The 24825-nt window shown below is 52.3% G+C and overlaps 1 protein-coding gene across 4 annotated transcripts in view; it reads right to left on the reverse strand.

The window, feature by feature from the left end:
* SLC25A37 (solute carrier family 25 member 37) overlaps nt 1-23925 on the reverse strand; it is a 39113-nt gene extending 15188 nt beyond the window's left edge. The window contains exon 1 of one of the 4 annotated variants that reach the window (XM_040626495.1): nt 23587-23925. In XM_040626495.1, coding sequence (XP_040482429.1) covers nt 23587-23796 — 210 coding nt within the window. In that variant the 5' untranslated portion in view covers nt 23797-23925. Of the gene's footprint in view, nt 1-1630; nt 2717-13702; nt 13726-23586 lie in introns of those variants that run through there. The other 3 variants (XM_008702067.2, XM_040626496.1, XM_008702066.2) reach the window with 3 other exon arrangements.
* Between the last annotated feature and the right edge of the window lie 900 nt (nt 23926-24825).

Raw genomic sequence — 24825 nt, forward strand, 5'->3', positions numbered from 1 at the left:
ACCAAAAGAACCAAAACCAGGGGAGAAGCCACGGCCCCAAACACCACTTCTCCTGGGACCAGGCCACAGTATGAGGAGTCAGACAGACCCCAGATCACATACAGCCCAGAAAGTGTGGCAGAAGAGGGGCCGCTTGCTGTCCCTCGAAAGAGGAACAGTATTGCAACTGCTAAGAAATGGAGCGGTCTTTACGATCCCATCTTTCTAATTTGATTTTTTGACTTTGTGCATATGTTATTTTGATTGAAAAAAAAAATAAAAGGTCAACAGGGCGGGGAGAGGAAGTGAACAACTCTGTCAAGGGGGAATGTGAATGTGCAGGTGGGCCTGGGAGCCAGAGGAAGGTATGGCTGAAGGGTATGTCCGAGGGGAAATGCAGAGGTAAGGTGCAGATGGAGAGGTAGCCCTGGGCTCAGGAGGCAGGCTGAGCATTAGATAATCAATAAATGTTCGCTGAGAGAAAGGCAGGTTGGGGCTGGACTACGGGAGGCCCTGAACAGCTTGCTCAGGCATTTGGAATTTACTTTATAGTCCAGTGTTTCCCGTGGTTACATACTGCACACGACGGTAGCCAGGAGGAGCCACCCGGTGAGCAACACGGATGGGACCTCCAGCGCCTGGGAGAAGGGATCCTGCAACAGAAGCCCTCCCTGCCAGGTCCCGTTACAGGCTGGCCACGCTCTGCTCTCTACAAAGCTGTGGCCACGAGCAAGGCCACTGTGCCACTACCCCGCACCCACGGGCAGCAGCTCGCCACCCTGCTACGGCTCAAAGCACATTTCCACATCCCTTTATCCTACAAGCTAAGCCTGGTCACTCCTCCCCTTCTCTAGAAGATTCTCCAGCAGACCGAGGCAGGGATGAAAGAATCCGTGCCTGGCTCAGACCCAACATACCCAGGACATACTGACAACAGCCAGTTTGTGGTTGGCCCAAAGGATTAAATGCTGCTCCAGAGGTGCTAAAATTCCCAAGATTCCAGGTAACAGGGTTCTGAGTACATGGATGGGACTGGTGACCCACTGGGAGATGCGAGAGGGGAAGAACAACACTGGCCTGGAGGGGAGGCCTGAACCTCCGGTCACTCCTATCCACCTCCTCTGGCTCTAGCACAGGTCCCGGATTCTAGTCCCACATCTAGTATTAAGGATTGTGTGGCCTTAAGCAAGCCAGCTTGCTTCTCTGAGCCCCAATGCTTCTATTCACAAAATAATTATAACAATAAAACAGTCATACTAGCAACTAATTATCCCAATCTTACAAACAAGGAAACTGAGGCACAGAAGGGAGGCACAGAAGGGAGAAGGAACTAGCTCCCGAGTTCATAGAGTACACACAGACTGGAAGCCAGGCATACTGGCTCCAGAGCCATGCTCTGAACCAGGAGGCCACCCAACCTCCTGCTAGGGGGTGGACAGTGAGGGATCACAGGTGACCTCAACTTCCTTCCTGTCTCTGATGTGCTCTGATTCTCCTACAACGCTAAGTGATATGTATATCACCCCGTATGTACCCGACCTTTCTGAAGAGGGAGTAGCCCTAACTACGTCAAAGTTCCCAAAATCCTCACTGGTTTTGGACCACAAAGCTCCTAAGGGATCTATGTCCACGCTGCAAGCAGGGTACTTACAGAGTCATGAGCCCAATCACATGGAGGTCACAGAGCTTCACTGTTTCGCATGGCTGGCCAGCAGCCGGGCCACGGGTCCCAAGTGGAACTGGGTAATAGTGGCTCGTTCAGTACAAACCCATTCTCTCTCCTCAAAAAGAGCTGGAGCCATTTGCCCACCAGGGTCGTGGGCAGGAGAGGCATGCTGATGGATGAAGCCTGGCACTCCCACAGTATTCAAAGGCTAGGACTGAATATTCCAAAGTTCAGGCTGCTTTCGGGAAAGAATTTAATTCACTGAGAGATCCTGGCCTCGCCAGGGCCTCCCCTGACTCAGCAGCCTTGTCTATGTCATTGGCTTATAAAACGCCCCACCTACAAGTAAGGACAAGATGTCAGGGGCAGAACTGAAGAAATACCTCATTCTCAAAAGTGTTTTATTTTCCTTGCACATAGGTAAACTTGCTGAGGCATCGCAACACCACATCAAAGAACAAATTTAATGCAAGAATCCACACGGAAATACCCTAGCAGCACATGACGCCACCCCAAGGCACCGGGATTACCTGCGTGCAGAAGAACAGGACCCAGGCACTGATTCTCCACATGACCATTCCAGGCTCCGCTCCCTACCTTCAGCCCTGGCGGCTCTGCTGTCATGGTTTGGCACGTTGGGGCTCCTACGGGCTTTTGTTTGATTTCAGCGTTCTGCCACCCATCAAGCCCCCAACCTCCACTTTGTCTTCTCTAAAGAGGAAATAGTTCCGTGACTTGCCCAAGCTCCCAGAGCTGGTCACCACTGTGCCAGGACTGGCCAGCACTCCAACTTCCAGACCCTGCCCTGCTGACCATCCTTCAGCCTTTTGCTGAAAATCCCAACTGTGGAATCTCAAAGACGTCTTGTTCAACCACCCACCAGCCTGATGCTCAGATGGTCCCTAGGGTTTGAAGTTCATCCGTTCAATCAAAAATTACACGGTGGGCTTCCACTACTCTAGGCCTGACTCTGTGATTAGGACCTGAGGACACAAAGACGTCCCCTGTCCTCAACCCCCTCGCAGTCGAAGTCCTATTCTGTTTTTCAGCTGTATCCGCTTGGGGGAAGTTACTCAACTTCTCTGAACGGCAGTTCCCTCATCTGCGAAAACCCCTCCCTCGCGTGCTTTCTGCAACGGATACACAAGAAAACTTCTCAGCACGTGGGTCACCTGGCACAGGACAGGAGGTGCTCAACACATGTCTATCACCTTTGTCATTATTTTTGTCAGGGCTCCAGCATGTTCCCTAAACCACCACCTATGTTAATAAAATGGCTCTGAAATCTTATTAAGAACCACCAGCAAAACTAGCTTAATCTTGCCGGGAAGGTGTGGGGCTTTTCCTCCTGCTTGCTGATAAATGGCTGTTTGGCACAAATGATCTCATTACAGGTCTGAACGTCGGACTACAGAGTAGGATAGCCCATAAACCACACGCACCCAGGTTCCCAGAAGGAAGCGGCCAGCCAAGGGGCCCTGGTGTTGAGGACTCCATGCCCCAGTTCCTCTAACCTCACAAAGTAGGGACAGGAGTGACACGCACCCCCCACCCCCTCTGATCAGAAAGAGGCTGAACAAAGCAAGGTGGCCTTCTTGTTTCCACGGGATTCCAGACCCACAAGGGCCAGCGCTGCAGGCTCGAGGGCCCCGCCTGGGTCTAAACCACGCCCCCGCCTGCTTCCTCCTCACACCTTTGCACCTTTGGCAAGTGATTCAATCTCTCTGAGCCTGTTCCCTTATATGTGAATGGGGGATCATAACAGCACCTACCTCCTAGCATCTCTGTGAGGATTAAAGGAAACAATGAATGACAAGCCCTTTGCCTGGGGTCTGGCGTGTGTGGCGTTTTATTTGTTTGTTTGTTGGATAAACAGCAAATTCCTAGGAAGATGTAACTTTTACTCTAATTCCTTCATAAAACTCTCATTCCCTCGGAGGAGATCAGCCCTGGTTGGGAGCAACACCCCGCCCCCCACCATGACCACACACTGAGACCAGACTACCTGAGTCACCCTCACGACAGGCTGTGGTTCTGCTGTCTCTTAACAGAAGAGAAACCGAGGCCCAGAAAAGCCAGGGGATTTGCCCACAGCACTCACGAGGGCCTCTGTCCCTCCCACCGGCCCCACTCCCGCATTCACCCTACTGGGCTCTCAATTTCTAAATGAACGGACCTGACTGCTTACATTAATCCCAATTACGTAACTGAGGGAACTTGGGTAGCCGGAAAGGTAGAGGGAAAATCATCAGTGTCAGTTTACACAGCGCAGAAGGTCCAAGATGACAGTGCCCCGGAAAGCTGGCTCGCTGGGCCTGGCTGCTCAGCGCAAGGACGGTTCTGGAAACCTTTAACCAGGGCTAAAGTCCCAAGGTTCCCTGACACTGTGGACTGCAGTCCATTCCCTCGAGGTCACCACCGTGGAAAGGGCCCTCCCCGTGCTCAAGGACTGGCTCCTCTCTGAACTGTAGAGAAATAGCCAGCTGGGGCCAAGAGGAGCTACAGCACTGGGCACGGGCAGTCCTCGGTGGGTTCTGCCCCGGTCCTGGGCTCCACGGTCACCCTGTAGGACCTGGGCCCCCACCGTGGGTGTGGGCAGGCTTGCAGGTCCCTCGGACTTGGGGGGATCAATCCACATGGTGCTGCAGGGCACGGATGTTTCCACCAAGTGTGTCTCACTTTCCCAAACAGGGGCAGTCCCCCCAAAATGTGCACCTAAACGTGAGTATGATCGAAAGGACAGAGCCCTGTTCCAAGAGTGAGAAGACCCAGACTCCAGGCCAGCGCTGCCCTCAAATCCCTGAGGACCTCGGAGCAATCTAGCCTAGCTGGGCATCAATATGGGTTTCGACTGGCAGGTAAACACCGGAATAGACGGGAGATTTCTTCTATTTTGTTCATGGATCTGTTATAATTGCAAATATCTGTCAAATGGGTCAATGGAGTTAATACTGATGTCTCTAAGGAGGTCCTTTTTGGCCTCGTACGGTCTAAACCTATGAAACTGGTAAAGAATCCTTTGAAAAACAAATGTGTGTCGGTTGTGTCTTATTTGGGGGAGATAAACCTATATTTCTACATTACTATACATCAGGCCTACTTGAAGCTTTAAAAAACACCTGTATTTAAAAGGGAGGAAGGAGGAGAGGAGAGAAGAGGGGAACGGAGGGGAGGAGAGGAGAGGAATCCAGGAGATACTGGAAGCCTTGTGTACTGTCAGTGGGAATGCAGAATGGTACAGCCCCCTATGGGAACAGTACAGTGGTTACCAAAAAAAAATTTAAAAACAGAATTACCGTATGATCCAGCAATCCCACTTCTGATTTATAACAAAAACATTGAAAGCAGGGTCCCAAAGGGATATTTGCACACCCATGTTCGCAGCAGCATTATTCACACTAGCCAAGAGGTGGAAGCAACCCAAGTGTCCATTCGTGGGTGGATGGACAAACAGAATGTGGTCTATCACACATTATTATTACTCAGCCTTACAAAGAAAGAAGGTTCTGACAGAGGCCACAACGTGTACGAACCCGGAGCACACGATGTGATAAGCCAGTCATGAAAAGACAAATACTGTATGACTTCACTTCCATGAGGCACCTAGATCACAAATTCAGGGACAGAACGTGGAATGGGGGTTGCGAGGGGCTGCAGGGGTGGGGGGAAGGGGCGTGGTTGTTTAATGGGGACAGTTTCACTCTAAGAAGATGAAGGAGTTCTGCAGAGTGGTTGCACAATGTGCATGTCCTCAGCACTACTGAACAACACACTTGAAAATGTTAAGATGGGGGCGCCTGGGTGCCTCAGTCGGTTAAGCGTCTGGGTTCGGCTCAGATCATGATCTCAGGGTCCTGGAATCGGGTCCCACATCAGGCTCCCTGCTGTGCTCTCTGTCTCTCCTCTCTCTCAAAATAAATGAATAAAATCTTTAAAAGTTAAGATGGTCCTGTACACTTGAAACTAATATAACGCTGTACATTAACTACACTGGAATTAAAATTAAAAACTTAATGAAAATGAGAAAAAAAGAAAAAAAGTCACAATGGTAAATTTTATATGTATTTTACCATAATCCATAGCTCATTCCACACGCTCTTCATCATCTGAAATCCTGTCACAATCAAATAGTTCCCTAGACTTCCGCTAACATCTGAGATAGCAGTTTTGTTTGTGTGTGTTTGTTTTTGGTGAAGACAGCCAGGGGTCTCGAATGCACAGCGCGATCCCCTAGACACAGCAGTATTCCTGGCTCCAGAGCCTGCCTTGGAAGGAAGCACCTGGAAGGTCAGCCCAGGGGCTCTCGGACAGAAGGCAAAGCTTTCCCGGAAGGCAGAAGTGGCTAAGATGCAGAGTTTGAATCTCGTCCTTTCCCGCAGGCTGGCCCTCAGCCTCAATAAGGCGCCACTTCCCTGCCCAGTGCCCACTGGCCTGTGCCACCCCAAAAGATATTATCCCAGGGATCAGTACCCCAACTGCTCGGGCACGGAGGGAGCTGTCAAAACCCAGCCAAGTGTTAGTATGTGACAGACTGGGTGACAGCCATCAGAGCCAGGGAGCGGAGGGGGCGTCCTGAGCGCTGTGAGTGACAGCCCTCCTGGAATCCGTCGCAGACGGGCCCAGGCAGCCGGGCACCTCCGAAGCCCCGCGCACTGTTCTCAAGTCAAGTGTGGTCCTGCCGGCTTCTGCAACCCCAGCTCCCACACCCTTCATGGAGGCCACGCCTTCTAACGCATGCCCCACTATTAGCCTATTATCCACAGGAAGAAAAGACTAGCCCTGTTGCCAGCCTTCTCTTGCTCATTCCTCTACTTATAATTATTATCAGGTGACGCGTCTGCATGCCTGTCTTCCCATGAAGTCTGAGGACACGAAGGAGGGGACACGGTGCTTCACAGAACAGACACGCTCAGTAACTGATGGTTAAGGACTCGGGTACACAGAATTTCACCCACAGGCATACACAAAGCAGGCCCTTGAAACCCCGCATGCACTCCCCTTGCCAAATAGCTGTCTCCTTGCTGCTTGCTCCCCCAAAGGCTACCCACTAGCTGTGTCCAGCAGCACAATGCGCCTCACCATTTTCTGGGGCTTCCCACACAGGGGAGTAGCCGGGCATGGAAACCCCATCAGAGCTGGGCTCCAGAGTTCAGTGTATGCTAGACGTCTAAGTAGGGGTTCAGGGTAAATTTCCCAGATGTTACTGAAGCCAGATTCCCCACAAATGCTAAGATCCAATTATTTCCATAATGCTGGCTGATTTATGTGCAGGTGGGGTCAGGTCACAGCTGGAGAGGACATTCTCCCCCTTTCTTCACACACCTTGCACACCAGCCAGGAACAGAGAAAGAAGACAAAAATACCAGAAACTCCATGCTGATGTTCTCGGGGTATTTTTCAAGGGAAAAGCACCAAAGGAAACATCCCAAAGATTCGCCTCTCAGCCTCCGGGATCCACTTACACGTACAAATGTCTGCATGTACAAATTGTTTCACAAGCTTTTGGGGAGGTCATATTTAAGTTTTACTGGATGCCCAAGGGAATGGCAGGGACCTACAATCATGGGTGAGCTCTCATGCTGACTAAAACTTTTGTCCTGGAAACAAGAGCTTTAAAGGATTTAAACTGAGGCCGTCTGACGAGAAGGGTTTCCAGAACCGAGAGCGGGAGACTGGCATGGTCAAACAGCGGGGTTTTTCTCCCTACTGCACAAACGTCATCAATGTGCCCATGGGGTTCTGGGGCTGAGTCCTTGCCTTCAAGGGGTCTGCTGTCTTATAAGGACAGTGAGAGTAAACCAAAAACCATACAAATAAAAAAATGACAAAGTCTAAGGGCCCTGAAGCAAAGGAGAAGGGGAAGGTGTGAGGAGAGCAAAGGCAAGGAGGGGTCCTGGAAGGGACTCTGAAGCCTGGGGGAGTTGGGCAAGTAGAGCTTAGGACACAGGGACTACCTGGGGCACAGGTAGGTGGGAAGAAACCAGAGGCCTCGAGAAGGCTGGTGTCACCGGCCTGCAGAGCACCGGGAGCTGAGCCCATGGTGAGCCCTGAAAACCACGGCAGCAACAAGGATCATTTCACCCTTCAGTCTGTTTGGTCGTGACCTCCAGCCTTGGAGGTGGGAACAGAGAATGAGGAAGGGGGGGAAGAAAGGAGGTAAAGAACAGAGGAGAACGTTTCTCACTGTGAAACCTAAACGGAAGCACAAACCATGGGGAGAAGTGGTGCTCCCATCACTGTGAGGGGACACGCCCAAGAGCCTTCCAAGTGAGGAGCCCCCCCCCCCACCCTGTCATTCCCAACGCTCCCCCAAACACTCGGGTCATCTGGACTAACCCATCTGTGCTGCTGGCAACGCTGCCTGACCTTGGCCATGCCAGCTGACCCCTCAATGACTCAGCTTCCTGGTAGTGAACTTGTAAAAGGTCCCCGGCAGGAAGGAGTCAGAGTTATAAACAGGGCCTTCCAGAAGCATCTGCTTGCTACATGGCTCCCCTTGATTCCAGGGTGGGGCCATTCAGCATTTCTGGAATTGCCTGAATGAATGGTTTGCAGTCTTTAAGCATTGTAGTTGGAGGTTTCAAGTAAATTAAACAGACTATAATTTCTAGTAGTCTAGTAAGGACTAGCAGGCACTCTGGGATGCAGGGACCCCCAAATGGTACATTGGCAGCTGGCTCCTCTCCCTGTGCCTTATCCCCCTGGTAGAAATTCCAGGGCAGGGGTCTTCCAGCGTCCTCCTCCAAACAGAAGTGCCTCTAAGTCTATACATTCAAAGTCAGAAGAGGATGTCCAAAAGTTATAATGCCCCATGGAAATAAAGGTGGAAATTTTCGAACTGGAAACTTCCTAAGAGATCATTTAGTTTGGGTTCAATCTTGCCATTTTACAGATGGAGAAACTGAGACTCGCACAAGTGAAGTGCTTTTCTCAGAGTCACTCGGTTGGTGAGCCTCTGGTCATCTTAAGCTAATCACAATTCACTCTAAAAGGCAACTGCTAAAAATAAAATAAAATAAAATAAAAAAATAAAAGGTGAATGCTAATGTCACGTGCACAGATGTACAGAAAGAATCTGCTTTTGCCTTGCTTTCCCTTAGTTTGTTCCCTTCCCTCTGTGCTCAAGTTCTGGGTTGACAAAGGTTCTCCCTGTCCCTTAAAAACGGGCTGCTCAGAGATCAGAAATCTGTTTCCAATTTAAAGCAGTTTCTGGTAAAAGTCCAGCTTTGTAGTGACTTTCAGTTCTTAGGGTATGAAAGAGAATTTCAGAAACTTTCTTGTGCCTGGATTATCAGAAAATACAGAAGACCCTTGAAAGAGACACTCTAGGGAAGTTTAAGATGAGAATTCTTACCCAAGGTCAGGGAGAGCATCAACCGCCGGCCTCAGAAGCTGTGGAGGAACAGCGCTAAGTCCAGGGAGAACCGGTACCTGCTTCCACCTGAAACTGTCCCGATGGGTACCCCCCATCAGGACGACGCCAGGGCCAGCTCCCTCTCTACCTCCTTCCGAAACGCGAAAGATTCTTTTGGAAGCACAGAAGGAACTAAGTGTCCTACCAACTTGTCAATATATTCCTTATTGTTATTGCATTGTTTTTGTGATGAAAAGTCACTTTGGAAGCGGACATTCTTAAAGCTCTGGGTGCTAACTATAAATTTGCAGTCACCTGTGAAGAAAGTTCACTTAACGCTCCTTCCTTCCTGGACTGCATAAATACGCGTACATTAATTCAGTTTATTGTCTGAGAAGCCAAGATATAAGGGGGAAAAAACCCTGAAACACAATCACATTAAAAGCAAGCTCTCAAGTCTCACACACTATGTAGGATTTTAACCGTGTCACTTGTAGCTTCTTGTCCTGATAGGGTACTTCCTATAGCAGAACTTCAACCAGCTCAAATCTTGGCTTCCACCCGGACCATCTCTGCTGGGTAACAGCTCAGCATTGTCTAACAACACTGAAAAGGCCCACACACGTCCTCCTTCAAAACACTCAGCAAACAGATTTGGTAACAAAGGCCTCCTGTGCCAGGGGAATCCGCAGACACAGAAGCAGAGGGCTGGCCTGGGGTCAGCCGATTCTTGCCCATGTCACCGGACCGGCCTTTTAGAGAAACAGGACTCGGTTTCCAAAAGCTGCGAGTTCCAGGAACTTCCATCTGAACCCTGGACTAATGCAGACACCAGGGGGAACATTCCTCAAGAGCCTGGCTTCAGGCTCTCATCAAAACTGCCGCAGGCGGATGGGACAAGCCCGGGGGAACTGTACTCTCTGCATTTTCCAGGAGGCTCCACCAAAGCCAGACAGGCTGACAGGGAAGAGAGGACAGGGAAAGGCGTCCAGCTCCACAGTGGCCTTTAAAAAGCAAAAAGGAACAACATTCGTATGTGTCAGGAACAGGTCCCGGTACTACAGATCAGCCTCCAACCTCTGGAAAGCACACTAGTCACCTACACTGTTTGTCAAGTCTCTCCCTCGTAACCCTACAAACTATGACCTGTGCCAGGAAAGGTCACTCAGGCAAACCCTAAACCTCCCCAAGTCACATGACGGTATTTAATTTTTAGCCACTTATCTGGCTGCTGCTGCTGCTGGCATTGACACTAATGCCACCCATTAATTACGAGCCAATTATGAGCAGAAATGCCTTTGACATGACAGCCTGAGTCCCTCCTTGTTCCCACCTTCCTCTGGTCTTTAGCGCTGCAGAGAAAGGTCCCACTCAGGGAGGGAAACCCACCAGGCTGTCACTTGGTAGCCAGATAGGGAACTAAAACCCCAGAACATGACAAAGAAAAAGAAGAAATTTCAGGAAAGAGGGCGAGAGAACTTCAGAACCGGGGGCAGGTCCCACGTGGAGGCCCCAGTGTGTGGTGACCTCAAACCACAAGAACTTTCTCTGTGGATTCTGCAGTTAGAAGGCTCAGAGCAGAGCCCCAAAAGCAGAGTGTCAGAGGGGTGTAGGTGTCCTGCTTATGGCCAGGCACCTCGGGGACAGGACGTGACGGCCTAGGGGACAGAGCGAGTGGCGTGGCTTTGTTCTAACATCTGCATCCCCTGTGGTCTAGATACAGATACTGAGAGAACTCCTGGAGGCCCCCTTTCCTGACCCCCCCGGATGAGGGGCAGGTTCCCTGAGGACAGGCTCAACACCCACTACAGGAAGGATTCATCAATCTATCTGTCCTCCCTGCCACACGGGGACTTCTGTGGGGACAGACCTCCCAGGTGTCGAGGCTTCTGGCTCCCTGGTGCCCAGCACACACAGTCATTCTCCATATGTCCTCACTTCTTACTTAATTTAGCCGTTCAGTGAAGTCCAGCAGATGAAGTTGCATTGTTGCAAATGCCTTTCAACTCTCCCACTGTTCCATGAATCAGGCTAACACAAGCCCACATTTAGCAAATAAGCCATGGAGACAGTGACTAAGGAAAGAGACTGACTTGGTTCTTCAGTTGAAGACACGCCCTGGGTCCGCCCCCCCCCCCCGTCACACATATGTACACCCCCCCCCAACATCTCTCCTTTGGAAAGGCTCCCCTGCTCTGGTCTGACTTCTTAGCACTGCTCATCGGCTAACCACCCTGCTCCTTTAATCCAGGCTCGTGACAGCCCTGGGACACCCTTGGGACATCCCCTATTCCACGGCAAGTCAGAGGCAGTAGCCGGGGCGTTCCTGTCCTGAGCAGGCCTGGCTGGCAAGCTTCCTGCGGGCTGCCCGTGTCCACCCACCACCTTCCGCACCTCCTGCCAGGCCCGAGGCAAGCAAGGCGCCAACAAAACCCTCAAAGCGGGCAGCAGGCGGAAACAAGGGCCGGAGGACCTCAAGACAAAGACGTCTGTGTCCTACCTCCTTCCCCGTTTACTTTTCTATGACAGCAGTTGTGAGAAAACAAGAAAAACCGAGACAGGAGGGACCATGGTGGGAAAACCCCCAGCCTCATATGCCCGGCACTCAAGGGGCAGGCTCACTTAAAAAGTAAAAGTGAGTTTATAAAATGCTGACCCCCAGAGATGAACGGGGCCCTAACTGCCCCGGGCACCCCACTGTCCTCCCTGCCCGAGGCTCGTCATTCACAAGCCTTCATCTCAGCAGCCACACCTGATCAATTTTGAATGTGTTTCTGAGCATGCTCCGAGTATAACCCAGCGAACGAGGTGGGAGCAGGGGGGCCACCCCGGTCTTTACTCAACAGATGGGAGACACCCTGTAAGGAGAGAGGTGAAGTGCCCGAGGCCATGCAGCGAATCCCACAGAGGCTGGAAATAGAGCCTGGATGTTCCATTCCAATGAGCTAACCTTACCCCTTTAACAGGATTCCCGTTTGATAATAAATACCATGACCTGGCACCTGCGGAGGGAGAGCTTTATACTTTTTAAACGGTAGGAAGGTTTGAGACACCTGGGTGGCTCAGTCAGTTAAGTGTCTGCCTTCACCTCAGGTCATGATCCCAAGGTCCTGGGATCGAGCCCCACGTTGGGCTCAGCAGGGAGTCTGCTTCTCCCTCTGCCCTGTCCCCCTGCTCATGCTCTTTCTCTGCCTCTCTCTCTGAAATAAATAAAATCTTAAAAAAAAAGAAAACAACACTCAGTAGAAAGGTTTGTTTGCTGCAAGCCTGGCTCGATTTTCTTCTAGAGGCAGTAAGCAGAGGTGAAAGGGAGGCAAGATGGTCACTGCTACTCTTCCCTGTGTGAGTGAAGGCAACGGCTGCCCTAGCAGACCAAGGAACAATGATGTGGTACTCTTCCCAACAGGTCGTCTTGATCTTGGGATTTGGAAAAGGATTCTCAGGCCAGACCAAATTCAAATCACTATATTGAGCCCCATGTTTCAACTCCCTGCTGACATGAGAAGGGGCCACAGCAGCTGCAAGTCGCTCCAGAGAGAGAAGCCAGACAGAGCCAAAATTACCTACAGCAACAACCATCTGTCATCATCCCCTTGCCCTCTGTACTGGAGTAGCTGACCAAAGAACTCCTGCTTATACGTTAGAGCCCCGCGTTCCACGCTGGACTTCGAGTCGCTGCTGGCGCCCCCTTAACTGCAGTTCCTCCGTCCCAAGAATGCAGCTGGGGCCGCATCAACTCGTCTCAGAACCCAGCTCGGGGGCTCTGCTGCTGTTAACATGTGAGTCTACTCCCCAGCACCTCACTGGCTTGCTCCCACCTGCTTCCTTCCTCACTGTCCCCCTTTGGCTCTGGAGTAACAGGAAATGCCCGACTTCCACAGCATCACACTCTTCTGAAGTTCGGTTTTCTCATCTGTGAAATGAGAAACAGCACATGCTTTTTCCCACCTTCAAAGGCGAGCTAAGAGAATCCAATGACAGAATGCAGGTGAGAACAATACAAAAATAGTGCAATACGCAAGTGCAAAAGCAACATACAAGCATAAACAGGTGTTCAAGTAATAACGCTTTCAGGAATGACATAGGAGCTAAAGTTAACCGAACGCTTACCAGGTACCTGACGCTGTGCTTAACATTCAAGGTGCATCGTCATTAATTCTCATAGCAACACTCTGAGGTGGGTACCGTGATTATCCCCGTTTTACAGATGACGAAAACTAGGCAGAGGGAGGTGTCAGCAGCTTGTCTAGGCACCGTCCCCAGGCAGTCTGGCCCCAGACCCTGTGCTGTGAACCCACACCCCTTTCCTCTTAATCATTAAGCATATTGCCTCCGATACGATCTGTCATTATCTGGGCTTGTCCGGCTTTACAAAAGCCGCCCACAAACGTGATCCCACCTGAGCTTCTCAACAGCCCCGTCAAGTGGGTAAGCAGATGATGTTAGTCTAGAAGACTAGTAGTCTGTGAGACAAGGAGACACCAGCCTTGCCTAGAGAAGTAACTTGGCCAAGGTTTCAAAGCTGGTCCATGACACGACCAGGACTTAGCTTCATAGGGCCGATGGGCCTCCACTCCAGCACACACAGCCCTCCCCAGCCCCTGCCCACAGGAGCATCTCAAATGGAGCCTTTATGGCCGTGCCAGGGAACCAAAGCTGTCACGACAATGAGCAACCAGGGCAGGGGCTTTTGCCAGCCAGACCTGAGGGTGCCGCCACTTTCTGGGTCTCTAGCTGGACGCGTCCAATGGATCCAGAGGCCCCAGAGGAAGTCCTCTCAGAGACACGAAGCTGCAGCCCCCCGCTTGACCCAACAATGGCCAGACGTTTCTTAAAGCTGTTATGCAACTCTTGCTTCAGCCAAGCTGCTGCTGGGATTTCTATTTCAACATGTTTTGTTTTCTCTTTAGAGAGAAAGCATGAATGTGAAACCGTAACACCTCTTGGTGACCAGACAACGGCCCTTCCCGACTGTCTGGGGTTACTCGTAGGGTGGAGGATGTTTTCAGAGGCACCTTCTGGGAGCCAAGTTCAGCTTCCAGAATGACTAACAACCTCAGGGGTGAGGATAAGGATCGGGGGGTGGGGGGCGGGTATGACAACTGAGGGCCACTGTCTCCTGCAGGGGAAGGAGCCAACTCAAGACTGCACAGTAAGAAAAGCCAGAATGACACTCCCCGGGCAGACTCCGGACCTGCAAGATGGCAGCCTGAGCACTCCAGAGTCCAGACACCCCAGACTTTGTGCCCATTTGAAAGCAAATACCAAGTTGGGCCATTCCTCCCCTCAAAGGGCACCAGTCCTGCCACCTTAGCTCAGGATCTAATTATAGGGAGCAATGCTCTGGGGCCAGGACTTATTTTTGCTGCCCGGTGTCTAGCACAGAGACTAGCAGGGAAGGCGCTCAGTAAGCGTGGAATGAAGTGGGTGGCCAGATGAATTAACAGCCTCATTGGGATATAGCTGTGGCTTGCGAATTCTACTGCAAAAAAAGGACAAACAAAAGGGCTGAGAAAGTCGCTCTACTGGGCAACGTACACATGGATGCAAAACAACACACACCAAAAAATTAAAACTAGCTTTTGTTTCATAGCATGTGTCAAAGTACTTATTTTCCCCCACATCTCTTCTTCTTTTTTTTTAGAGAGATTTATTTATTTATTTATTTATTTTAGAAAGAGAGTGAGAGAGGGCATGCACACAAAGGGGTTGCGGTGGGGACAGAGGGAGAGAAACTCAAGCAGACTCCTGCTGAGCATGGAGCCTGACGGGCGGCCTGATACCACAACCCTGAGGTCACCACCCAAGCCAAAATCAAGAGTCAGACGCCCAACCAAATGAGCCACCCAGGCGCCCTCCCCCCCAATCTCTTTAAACAGCTGTGCCTACATTCATTTAACCACTATTCACAGAACACCTCTATCTGTCTTGGACAAGTCAGAGGGGAGAAGGTCTGGGTCTCCGCACACTGCTCAAGGTTCAGGCTTTACTCTGTAGGCAACGGGGACCGCTAGGGGCATATGAGGTGGAGAGACCACCTGATAGGAGATGCAGAAGATGGGGCTGGTCCTCAGCCCCTGGCATGGGCTCTGCTGCACGTGGAGAACAGGCTGGATTTTCTATTCCAATCAGCTAACCTTACCTTTTAACAGGTTCCCAGTTGGATAAAACCATGACCTGGCCCCTGCAGAGAGCTTTATACTTTTTAAATTATGTTCACTGTTTAAATAGAGTTCATTGCAAACCTGGCTGCATTTTCTTTCTAGATGTAGTAACTAGACCTGAAAGGTGGGCAGGGTGGGCACTGTGACTCTTCTCTATTTAAAAAGAGAAAGCTGCACCTGCCCGAAGCTGCAGGGCTCAGGGGTGAGTGCGAACAGGACCAGCTATGAATGATTTACAGTAATTCATTCAACAAATCCTTAACTGAGCACCTACTATGTGCCAGGTATGGTTTCTGGCAATGGAAACATACCAGAGAACAAAAGAGCAAACTGCCCACTGGGAACTTACATTCAAATAAGGGGAGACAGACCACAAATAACATAAATAATAGTCTAAATACGAATAAAATAGACAAAGAATATAAGTAATAAATACAAGTAAATGGCACTGTGTGTCAGAAGGTAACACCGGGCTGTGGAGAAAAACAGCAGGGTCAGGCAACAGGGAAGTGGGGACCAGGGGAAGGAGGGTGTACTCAGTTGCGACTCGGGTGGTTAGGGGTGCCATCAATGCAAAGGAGACAGTGAGTCCCCGAAACCAAGGTGGCAGATGTGGGAGGGAGAAGAACAAAGGCAAGAACCTACTACAGATGTACCAATGGAAAGGTCTTGAAAACATAGGGGGAGTGGGGGGGGGGAGGATGGGCAGAGGGGGGAGAAAGGCTGAAGAGGATCACCAAGTTTCTGAGGGAGGGGCGCCTGGGTGGCTCAGTCGGTGAAGCATCTGCCTTCAGCTCAGGTCATGATCTCAGGGTGTTGGGATCAAATCCCACATCGGCTCCCTGCTCTGCGGAGAGTCTGCTTCTCCCTCTCCCTCTGCCCCTCTCCTCTGCTTGTGCATGCTCTCTCGAACAAATCAATAAAATCTTTTCTAAAAAAGTTTCTGAGGGAGGGGGCCCAGGTTGGAGAGGACCCAGGGATGTCTACACTGGACGTCCTGGACACCGAGGCAGCCACATCTACGACATGTCTGTGAGGTAACAGCCCGGCTCCCAGAAAGACCGGACCAGAGACACCAATCTGCCATCTGAGAGTTACCGGGACCCAGGCAGAAACGGAGGGGAGAAGAGAGGGTGGCAGGCTGACTTCTAAGGAAGACCAGCAGAGGGGCCAGGAAAACAATGACCGAGTTTATTAGCAAGGAGATCACTAGCAGCCTCCGTGAGGTTTCCAGCAGAGTAGTGGACACAAAGCCAAAGGCCTGGCTGGTGAGGGGTGGGGGGCGGACAAGGTGAAAAAGCAGAGACCAGGTGTCAATGATCCTTTCCTAATACTTGTTATTTTAAAACCCTTGGGGCACATGGGGTCAAGGTGAGATGTCCGGCGTTTGTTTAAGATGGGACAAGTGTGGACTGTAGAAATGCTTTTAAGAAGGAATTACTGGTCAGGGGAAGGCTAAAGATACTGAAACCGAGTTACTCACGAGAGAGATGACCAAAATAACTACCACAGTGACCATTTATCGCACCCTCGGGCAGCACACACTGCAGCCACAGCTTTACGGGGGATGCCTCATCCAATTCTTTCAACAGCCCTATAAGGTAGGGCCTGGTGTTATCATCCGCACTCTGCAGACAAGGACGCTGAGCTGAGAGAGGTCACTCACACGCCCCGGTACAGAGGCAGGACAGAAACGCGTGGGTGGTTCCCAACACCACCTTTCCCCAGGTCCACTGACTCACGTTTGACAAAGGACGGACCCTCTTACCTTATAACAGTGGGAAGGCGGGGAACAGCACACTGGTTGGAAGGACAGTGACAGGACCGTGAGCTTGACTGGGGTCCTGGTTTCTCTATGAACTAGGGAGCAAGACGCCACGCAGGGGCTGAGAAAGAGGAGGATGGGAGTTTGGGAAGCAAGAGCATGGTCCAGAGCAGCTGCTGAGGAGGGTGGAAACAGACTGACCAGAACACACAGAAGGACAGGCTGAGGGTCCCAGAGGCAGGGGCACACAGGGCACCAGTGGAAGTAAACACGTGATTCTTCTCCAGAAGGACCTGACTGCCCGACAGGGTGATGGGTCATCCAGGACTGGGGTTTGGGCAGACCAGCGAGGCAGGGAAAGAGAGGTCCCCACAGGCTCCCGTCTGGACGAGGAAGACAGGGACAGGCTGAGGCCTAGCCCAGTGGGGCCAGGCTGACACATCTAGATTCAAGATCTCAGAGGCAGAAAAGTTCTGGGTTCGGACAAGGCCCCGTGGAGTTACAGGTCATCAACCTGAGGGGCATAAAGAACACAGGGGTTTGGATGTTAGTCGGGTGGTGCCCAGGCAGGAGGGGATGTCCTCAGAGTGATTACGGGATTTACTCGTGGTGGAAGCAGTCTGTGCGCCAGATGCCAACGCCCGGAGAGAACGGGGGAAAGTAGCTGCAAAACTAAGCTGCTGACGATGACAGAGATGAAGGGGAGCACTGAGCCCCAGAGAGTACCCAGTATGCAGCAGGCTCTGCCATCAGTGCTTAGGGACTTAACCCTCACGGCCACTTTCCCCTTTTCACCAGCAGGAAACGGGGCCCAGAGAGAAGACTGGAGTGAGGGGGGACCTGCCCAAGGTCACACTAAGTGGAGCCAGGACCCAGTCCTGCGGTCTGGGTCTGGCTCAAGGGTCCCTGCTCCTCACCACTCTGCCTCCTGCCCCTCAGCGTACGTCAGCCTGGAGGCGGAGATGAGCAAATGAGAGAGAGAGAAGAGGAAGGACTGGAGCCTCCAACGAAGAGGGGAGGCTAAGACGCTGGTCAGTCACGGTGAGAGGGCAGGAGCCCCAGAGGTGCCCGGGCTTAAGCGGACAGGAATCTTACACTTGAGAGGCTTCCAGGAAGGAGTGGCCTCGGGAGAAGAGCTGGATTTCTATCACGACAGGGAGGCAGAAGGAACATTCGGTGCAGATAGAAGGGAGCTTGTTCCAAGGAACTTCCGCGGGGTGTGAGGAAAAATAAGGGAAGAAGAAAGCAATGGAAAGCTAGGTCAGGAGACAGAAACCAGAGAGAAAATTAGTATCCGCAGTTTACAGACAAAGCAATTACAACTCAGAAAAGCTAAGCGGTTCTGCCCCAACCAGTAAGTCAGACTAGGGATCTGACTCTCCCCAACATAGTTCTCTGAGGGTGAGACATGCGGCTCAGAAAGAGCTTGAGGGGAGGTGCAGAGTGAAAGACAAAGTGATTAGATACATTCCCCTATGGAAAACGTCAGCCCTGAACATTCAAGGTGGAGGCAGGGAGGGGACGGGCAGGCCCAGGGTTCACAATGCCCGCCCCTGCCCAAGAGCTCCTGCAAACTGCATGATTGTACAGGCGTGTCTGCAGCCAGCACTGAGGGGGCCAGAGGGCTCACTGAGGATTAAAAAAAGAAAAGGAAAATTCTCTGAGAAGGAAATGTTGGGTACGAGGAGAAATATGAAGAGAGCCAGAATGTTCTGGGGTTTAAGACAGACTGCCAAAGGCCTCATTCAACACAGAAGCTAGTTCATCCAGTGGGTTGGGGAAGGCAGCCCTCCTGAAGTTGGAAGGGGGTCAGAAACCCATGCCCATCAAAAAGGGAAAGTGGACTACAGTCGGTCATTGCTCCGAAGAGCAGATGGGACAAAAGCTCTCCTGAATGAGATGCCCGAAGGTAGTTAAAACATGCCCAAAAGAAATGCAGAAGATACGGGACACACACACTCCCCAGAGCAATGCCCTCTCCTGTGTGACATGCACACACCCCTGCGCGCTTTAAAGATGCAGTCAGGCAAATCCCCCATTCAGGTCCAATCGCCTCTCCCTACTGAAGAGGTGAGGGCGCCTTCCCTGTCCACTAGAATCCTAGGGGTGCCCCCTCAAGCCCTGGCCCAGCCTGCCCCTCCCCCACTTCCAGGCAGAGGGGGCTGGGGAAGGTCTGCCCCCTCCTCCAGCGGCAGGCCCGCGAGGTGCAGATCCGAGCTGTGGGCATCTGCTGTCGGCATCTGCAGGGCCCGTCACAAGGCAAAGAAAAAGACACGAGTTCAAGAGTATGCCTTTCTGGACTCCATGTCCCTTCCAATGCACCTTTTAGAAAAGCATCACCCACTTAAGGACAGAAAAAAAGGGAAGGGAGGAACCTGAGGAAGACAAGACAGGAGAAGAGAGACAGAAAAATCACTATAATTTTCTTGCAAGAACTCGGGCAATTTGGGATTTCACGCCCTTTTGAAGCTGAATGGCATCTACTGAACTGTACTTGGTTTTGAAAACACTGCAGTGGGTGGGAGGGGACTCTGGCGGCTGCCTTCACCCTTCCTACCAGCCGGCCTGCATTTCTGGGACCCCAAGGAGCAAACTCAGAAGTTGAGGAATGCTGAGCTGTCCTGGCACCTGCCTCCAAGCTCACTGCTGCTCAAAGCTCAGCAAGGCCAGCTACAGAAACCCCTGAGGCCAACCAAGGTTTCCAACTGGCTCAGCGCCCACCGGCTCCTCGAGAGAGGGCTGAGGCTCGGGAAGACTGAGCCTCAACCCCCACACTGTCCACTGCTCCCCAGGGACTGCACCCGGCTGGGAAGGAGGGCTTCTCCCAGCACAGTTAAAGACGGCATTTCCCTGAGAAGCAAAGGGAAGGGCCGAGAAAGGGTCAGCGGAAGTTCCCTCGCTTCAAATCTTTCCTGTTTCCTTTTGCCCCCCGCTTTCACCACCACGGGATTCAGCATGGTCTAGAGTGGTGTGCCTAATCTGGTTGGAATTTCCTCCTCCACCCACCTGGCATTCTCCCCACGGTCTTGAGCACTCCCGACCACGGTTTCTCGCAGCCACCCCACGTGCTGGCCTAGGCGACCACGCCACTTGCCACTCTGGAGCACCGGCTAGAGAATCATGGAAAACCTGCTGCAAAGCCCCAGTTGGAAAGGAACGAAGAATTACTACTGGTTGGCGAACGCTCTGCGGAGCCCCCATGCTCCCTTCCTTGGTACCACGCAGACCATACAGTTCCTGGGAACTGACAGGAGGTCCCGCTGGCCTGGCCCTTTATGGATTAGAAAGCACTCACACTCCACCCCCAGGGACTAAGTGAGAGAAGGAGGCACAGGAAAGAGCAGAAAAGTTGCCGAAGGTCTTCCAAATGACCCTTTAATAATCACAGACTGCTGGAGCTTGTGATCGTCAGGTTCAGTATCCTTCATATGTTTTTGGCCATAACCCTCATTAGAAGGGGATTTTACACAGCCATTCAGGGGACACACACACACACACACACACACAACCCAAACAATTTCACCAAGCAACACTTTTTACTGTATGCCACACACACTTGTATTTTGTACTCTCACCATTAGAGAGACTAATCTTTCTTAAAATGTTGATGCCATTAATGGGTCACAACCCACAGTTTGAAAAACACAGGTAATTAAAGTGACACTGGGGGGGTAGGATGGGACTTCATGGGAAAGCATATTTAACATAATAATTTTAAGCATTAGTAAGGTTGGCTTTCTGCCCCTATGACCACAAAAGCAAGGAGCTCGTCTGGCTCAGTGGTCAACGTGACCAGCACTGACTTCCATGGCCCACACCACTTAGGATGGAAAAACCGGGGAAAGCACGACCACCTGATACTCTCACTTAACCTCACATATTCAAAGTTCAAAATGTGTGCCATATAAAATCAGAGACAAAGTTTTTTCCAACATACAATTTACACTGACATGGCTTCAACTGTAAAAATTCCGTGGAATTTCAGGTATCATAAAAGAGGACAATGGGTGTTCTGTGTATGTAGAAAGGGAGACAGGTTAAGAACGGGGAGAAATACTGAACTGGCCTGTAGCCCCCATTTTACAGGCACAAAACTAAGGCACAGAACAATGCCTAAGGCACGAAGCAAGTTAGGGGCAGAGCTGGAAACCTAACCCAGGGCTCCTTACTCCATTACTCACAGTCTCCATCACCCAAAATATTTAAGAAGAACACAGTCGAGGTTTCCCCAAGTGAAGCATTTCCATGACTGAAGCATGGATGCATCCCTGATATGTCATGACAGCCAACTGTGCTGATCTTGGCAGACCGTGGCACTCGGCTGCAGCCTCCCTGGGATCACGCAACAGGGCTCACACCACTTCACTCTCTCTCTCTGTGCCTTCTGTCTCAGCTGAAAAACGAAAAGAATAATCCTTGCTATACCCTTCCGAGAACGTTGTAGTGAAAAACCAAGGGCTTTAAAACCACACCTGCATGCTTAAAAACGGAAGAAGCCCTTACTAATTAGCTAACTGGGGCCTTCATTTTATAGTCAAGCCCCATAGGGTGAGTGAGTTGTCTGGGGCAGCCAGACCAGCTCCATCTACCGCACACGCCCTGATACCTATCCACAGGTGAAAACTGCTATGTAAAGTAATACTAAGTACACAGTGACACCTGGTTTAAAACATAGGACGTCTACGGGGCAGAAGGAGGGGCAGGGAAGAAACTAAACACAGAACACACAATTTAAACATATAAGACGAATACCTCTCTAGGCTGACACAGGGAGTTGAAAAGGCATGACTAATTACATCTAATCCTAAAGATAAGCTATAGTGATGCTCTGAACCACACTCAGCAAAACCTCAGATGTGGCATAGTTCCCCAATGGAACGTTCATCTCTGCCACCCTGTGGGTCTGGTGCCTACTCGAATAACATCTCCCTGCGCCTAACTTTCCCCACACTCTGTCCAAGGCACTGGACACAACAGCTTCAAATATGGGAAATTTTATTACATGTGACGCATTCTTTCCTATACAAATGCCACCTGGTATCTGTCCAGGGTCTTTCCTGGAGAAGCTGTGAAAACCTACGAGGCAAGATCTCCCCCATGCCCTCCATAACCCTGGCAGCGAAGACCATTCCCTTAATTCCCCCTGGGGATGCTGGACGGTCCGAAGAGGTGATGCCTCAGGCCCAGCAGCACCATCAAAGGCTTGGGCCTCACCTAACTGCAAATGCCCATGCTTTCTCTCACTGGATTCCTGTCTGTCCACTGACTGCCAGCTCCCAGAGAGCTGCCCAGGGCAGGGAAAACCCTGACTTAGACATTCTGGTCTTCACACCTCGCATGTGGGGCCCACATCAGCAACAAGGTACAGCTGCCGGTGGGGGAGCTCTGTGGGCCCTGCCCGTCAGGAGAGCTGCCACCCAGAGAGGTCCCCAAGCACTCTTGGGCTGGAGTCAGAGGAACAGGTGGAGTGTGAGCCTGAGCAGGTGAGGCAGTTCATGGCTCTTTGCCTCAGTTTCTTCATCTGTTAATCCCCGGGTTACTGGATGAATGCCATGAGTTATGCCTACAGAAGTGCAAAATGTCAATACCAGCATTACCTTCCTGCCATTCAGTATCCTCAACAGGCGGACAGGAGGCAGCTCTCAGTCTAACAGGAAAAATCTGCCTGGCTAACGCTGCCTCCTTGCAGAAATGCACGTAAAACTACCTGGGGAAGGGACGGGCAAATCGAGTGCCTATTACACAACCCACAGAAAGAGCTGTATAGCACATGCTCTCCTTGCCTGCCCTCCTCCCTGCAACAAAAAGAGAAGGCAAATGTCACTGCAGGGCTCACTAGGGTGAGAGCCCTAGAGCCCTAGAGCCCTACCTCTAGGCTGCTCGGCCGCCCGAACTTATGGGGAAAGAGGTGCAGAAATCCTGAGAACAGGGGATCACGTAGGGCGTAGCTGAACCGGTATTCCCAAGAGAGCTGCCAAGAACCGCAAAGCCCCTGCCACTCCTACGCCTCCCCAGAGACCCGGGGAGCCGAAGCCACACACCCGGGCCGGAGGGCGCGCGGCGGAGCCAGGGCCACGTTTCTCGGCGCTAGCTAGCGTGGTTAGCGCTTCCCGGCGGCAAGCTCCCTCGGAAACTGCGCACGTGTGGGCAGCCGTGGCCACCCTGCACAGACCGAGGACGCCTTCCTCGCCGCGGCTCGGACACTGGGGCGCCAGCGGGAGCTCGCGAAGGGCTGGAACCCCGAGCCCGCGGATCGCTGGCAGACGTGGTAAAGACTGTGCAAAAAGCTGCACCGATCGCCTCCCCGGGCACCCTGCCGCCACCACCGAGACCGGGGCGCTCGCCGTTCTTTCTCCCCGCCGCAGCGCCGCCAGCAGCCTGGATTGGGAAGGCGGTGGGAGCGGCGGTGCGTGCCGGCCGGAGCACCTCCGTGGGCTAGGACGCCCCCGGGGCCCAGGCGCGCGGCGGAAGGAGCAGCTCGGCGCGCCTTCGCGGCGAGAGCCGTGGGTGCGCGCGCCCCACGCCCCACGCCCGCCGCAAGCCGGGAGGAGAGGTGGTTTCTGGGGCGCCCCCAGGCTGCCCTTGCGCGGGATGCAAACGTACGCGCGCGGGCTCTCCTCTCCGCTCGCTCCATCCCTAAAGTATCCTCGAGCCTCACCTTCACTGAGTCTACCGGGTACATGACCGAGTGCTCCAGGATCCCGGCCATCGCTCCGGCTGTCATGTGGGTGGATAAGGAGGCGCTGGTCGGCAGGTTCTCATAGTCCTCCGACCCGGCGTCCTTGCAGCCGCCGCCGCCATCTCGGCTGTCCCCATCCATCCTGCGCCCCACAGCCTGGCTCCCTACGCCGCCGCAGCGCAGCTCCATCCGCCAGCTCCGCGGGGCGCGGGAGGCTGCAGGAGGTGGGCAGGGAGGGGGAGGGGGCGAAAAACTTCACTTCTTAAAGTGGGAACCACCTCCCAGGTTTTGCGGCGCCTGACGCCATGGCGGGCTGGGGTGGAGCAAAGGGGCCCGAGACACCAATCACTGGAAAAGAAGAGGCCGGCCGCGGCCCCACCATTGGTGTGCGGGACACTGGGGACCCGCCTTCCTGTGTGACGTCACTGTCCAGTGCAAATTTCCAAGCAACCGGACGGGGGCGAGAGGAGACGTTGGGGTGTCCCGGGAAGTTGTACTACCTCCCTCCAGGGTGCTGCTGCCGCCCTTGGGGCCGACTGGGCGGAGGAGGGGATCTGGTGGTCAATGGAGAGGGTCGTCCGGGCCCGCAGGGGGGACATGCCTAGGGCTGGAGGGAGATCAGGAACAACGAATAATCCTTTCCCAGAGCCCGGGGTTTTGCAAACAGTGTTGTTCAGCAAGTGTTGGCATTCCTAAGGCCTGGAGTGGGACAGTTACTGCGAATGCCATTTATGGAGCAGTTGTGATGGCTGGATAGGGGGTGAGGGCGCACGTGGGGGTGGAGTGGAGTTCTAGAGTTGGAGACACCCTGCGCGATATCAATGGTGCATCACCTCCTTCTGTGCAACATGAGGACGTAGACCGTGCGGGAGACTGAGTCAAGGTCCCGTGCTAGGCTGCTTTGTTGGGGAGAACACTTGCTTAACTGACATATTTTTCCCCTCACTGGAAACACAGAGAGCAAAATTTGTTCCTTTTCTTATTCTCACAAAGAGGCTTAAAGCCACCCTGCCCTGGACTGATGAAGACATGAGTAGTCATCAGAATTGAGCCTTTCTGAGGCACCTTCAGCACATTTTTCTCAGGGCTGATATGCCTGGGAGGTCTTTAGAGACTGGTCTGTCAGTCAGGTGCAAAGTGGCTCCTAGTAAACTCTTGCAGCATTGCATCTACCTGCCTTTTAAGACTGCCTCCTGTTTCTTAAAGTCATCCCAAGCT

The sequence above is a fragment of the Ursus maritimus genome, unplaced genomic scaffold (assembly GCF_017311325.1).
Source record: "Ursus maritimus isolate PB19 unplaced genomic scaffold, ASM1731132v1 scaffold_11, whole genome shotgun sequence".
Lineage (NCBI taxonomy): Eukaryota > Metazoa > Chordata > Mammalia > Carnivora > Ursidae > Ursus > Ursus maritimus.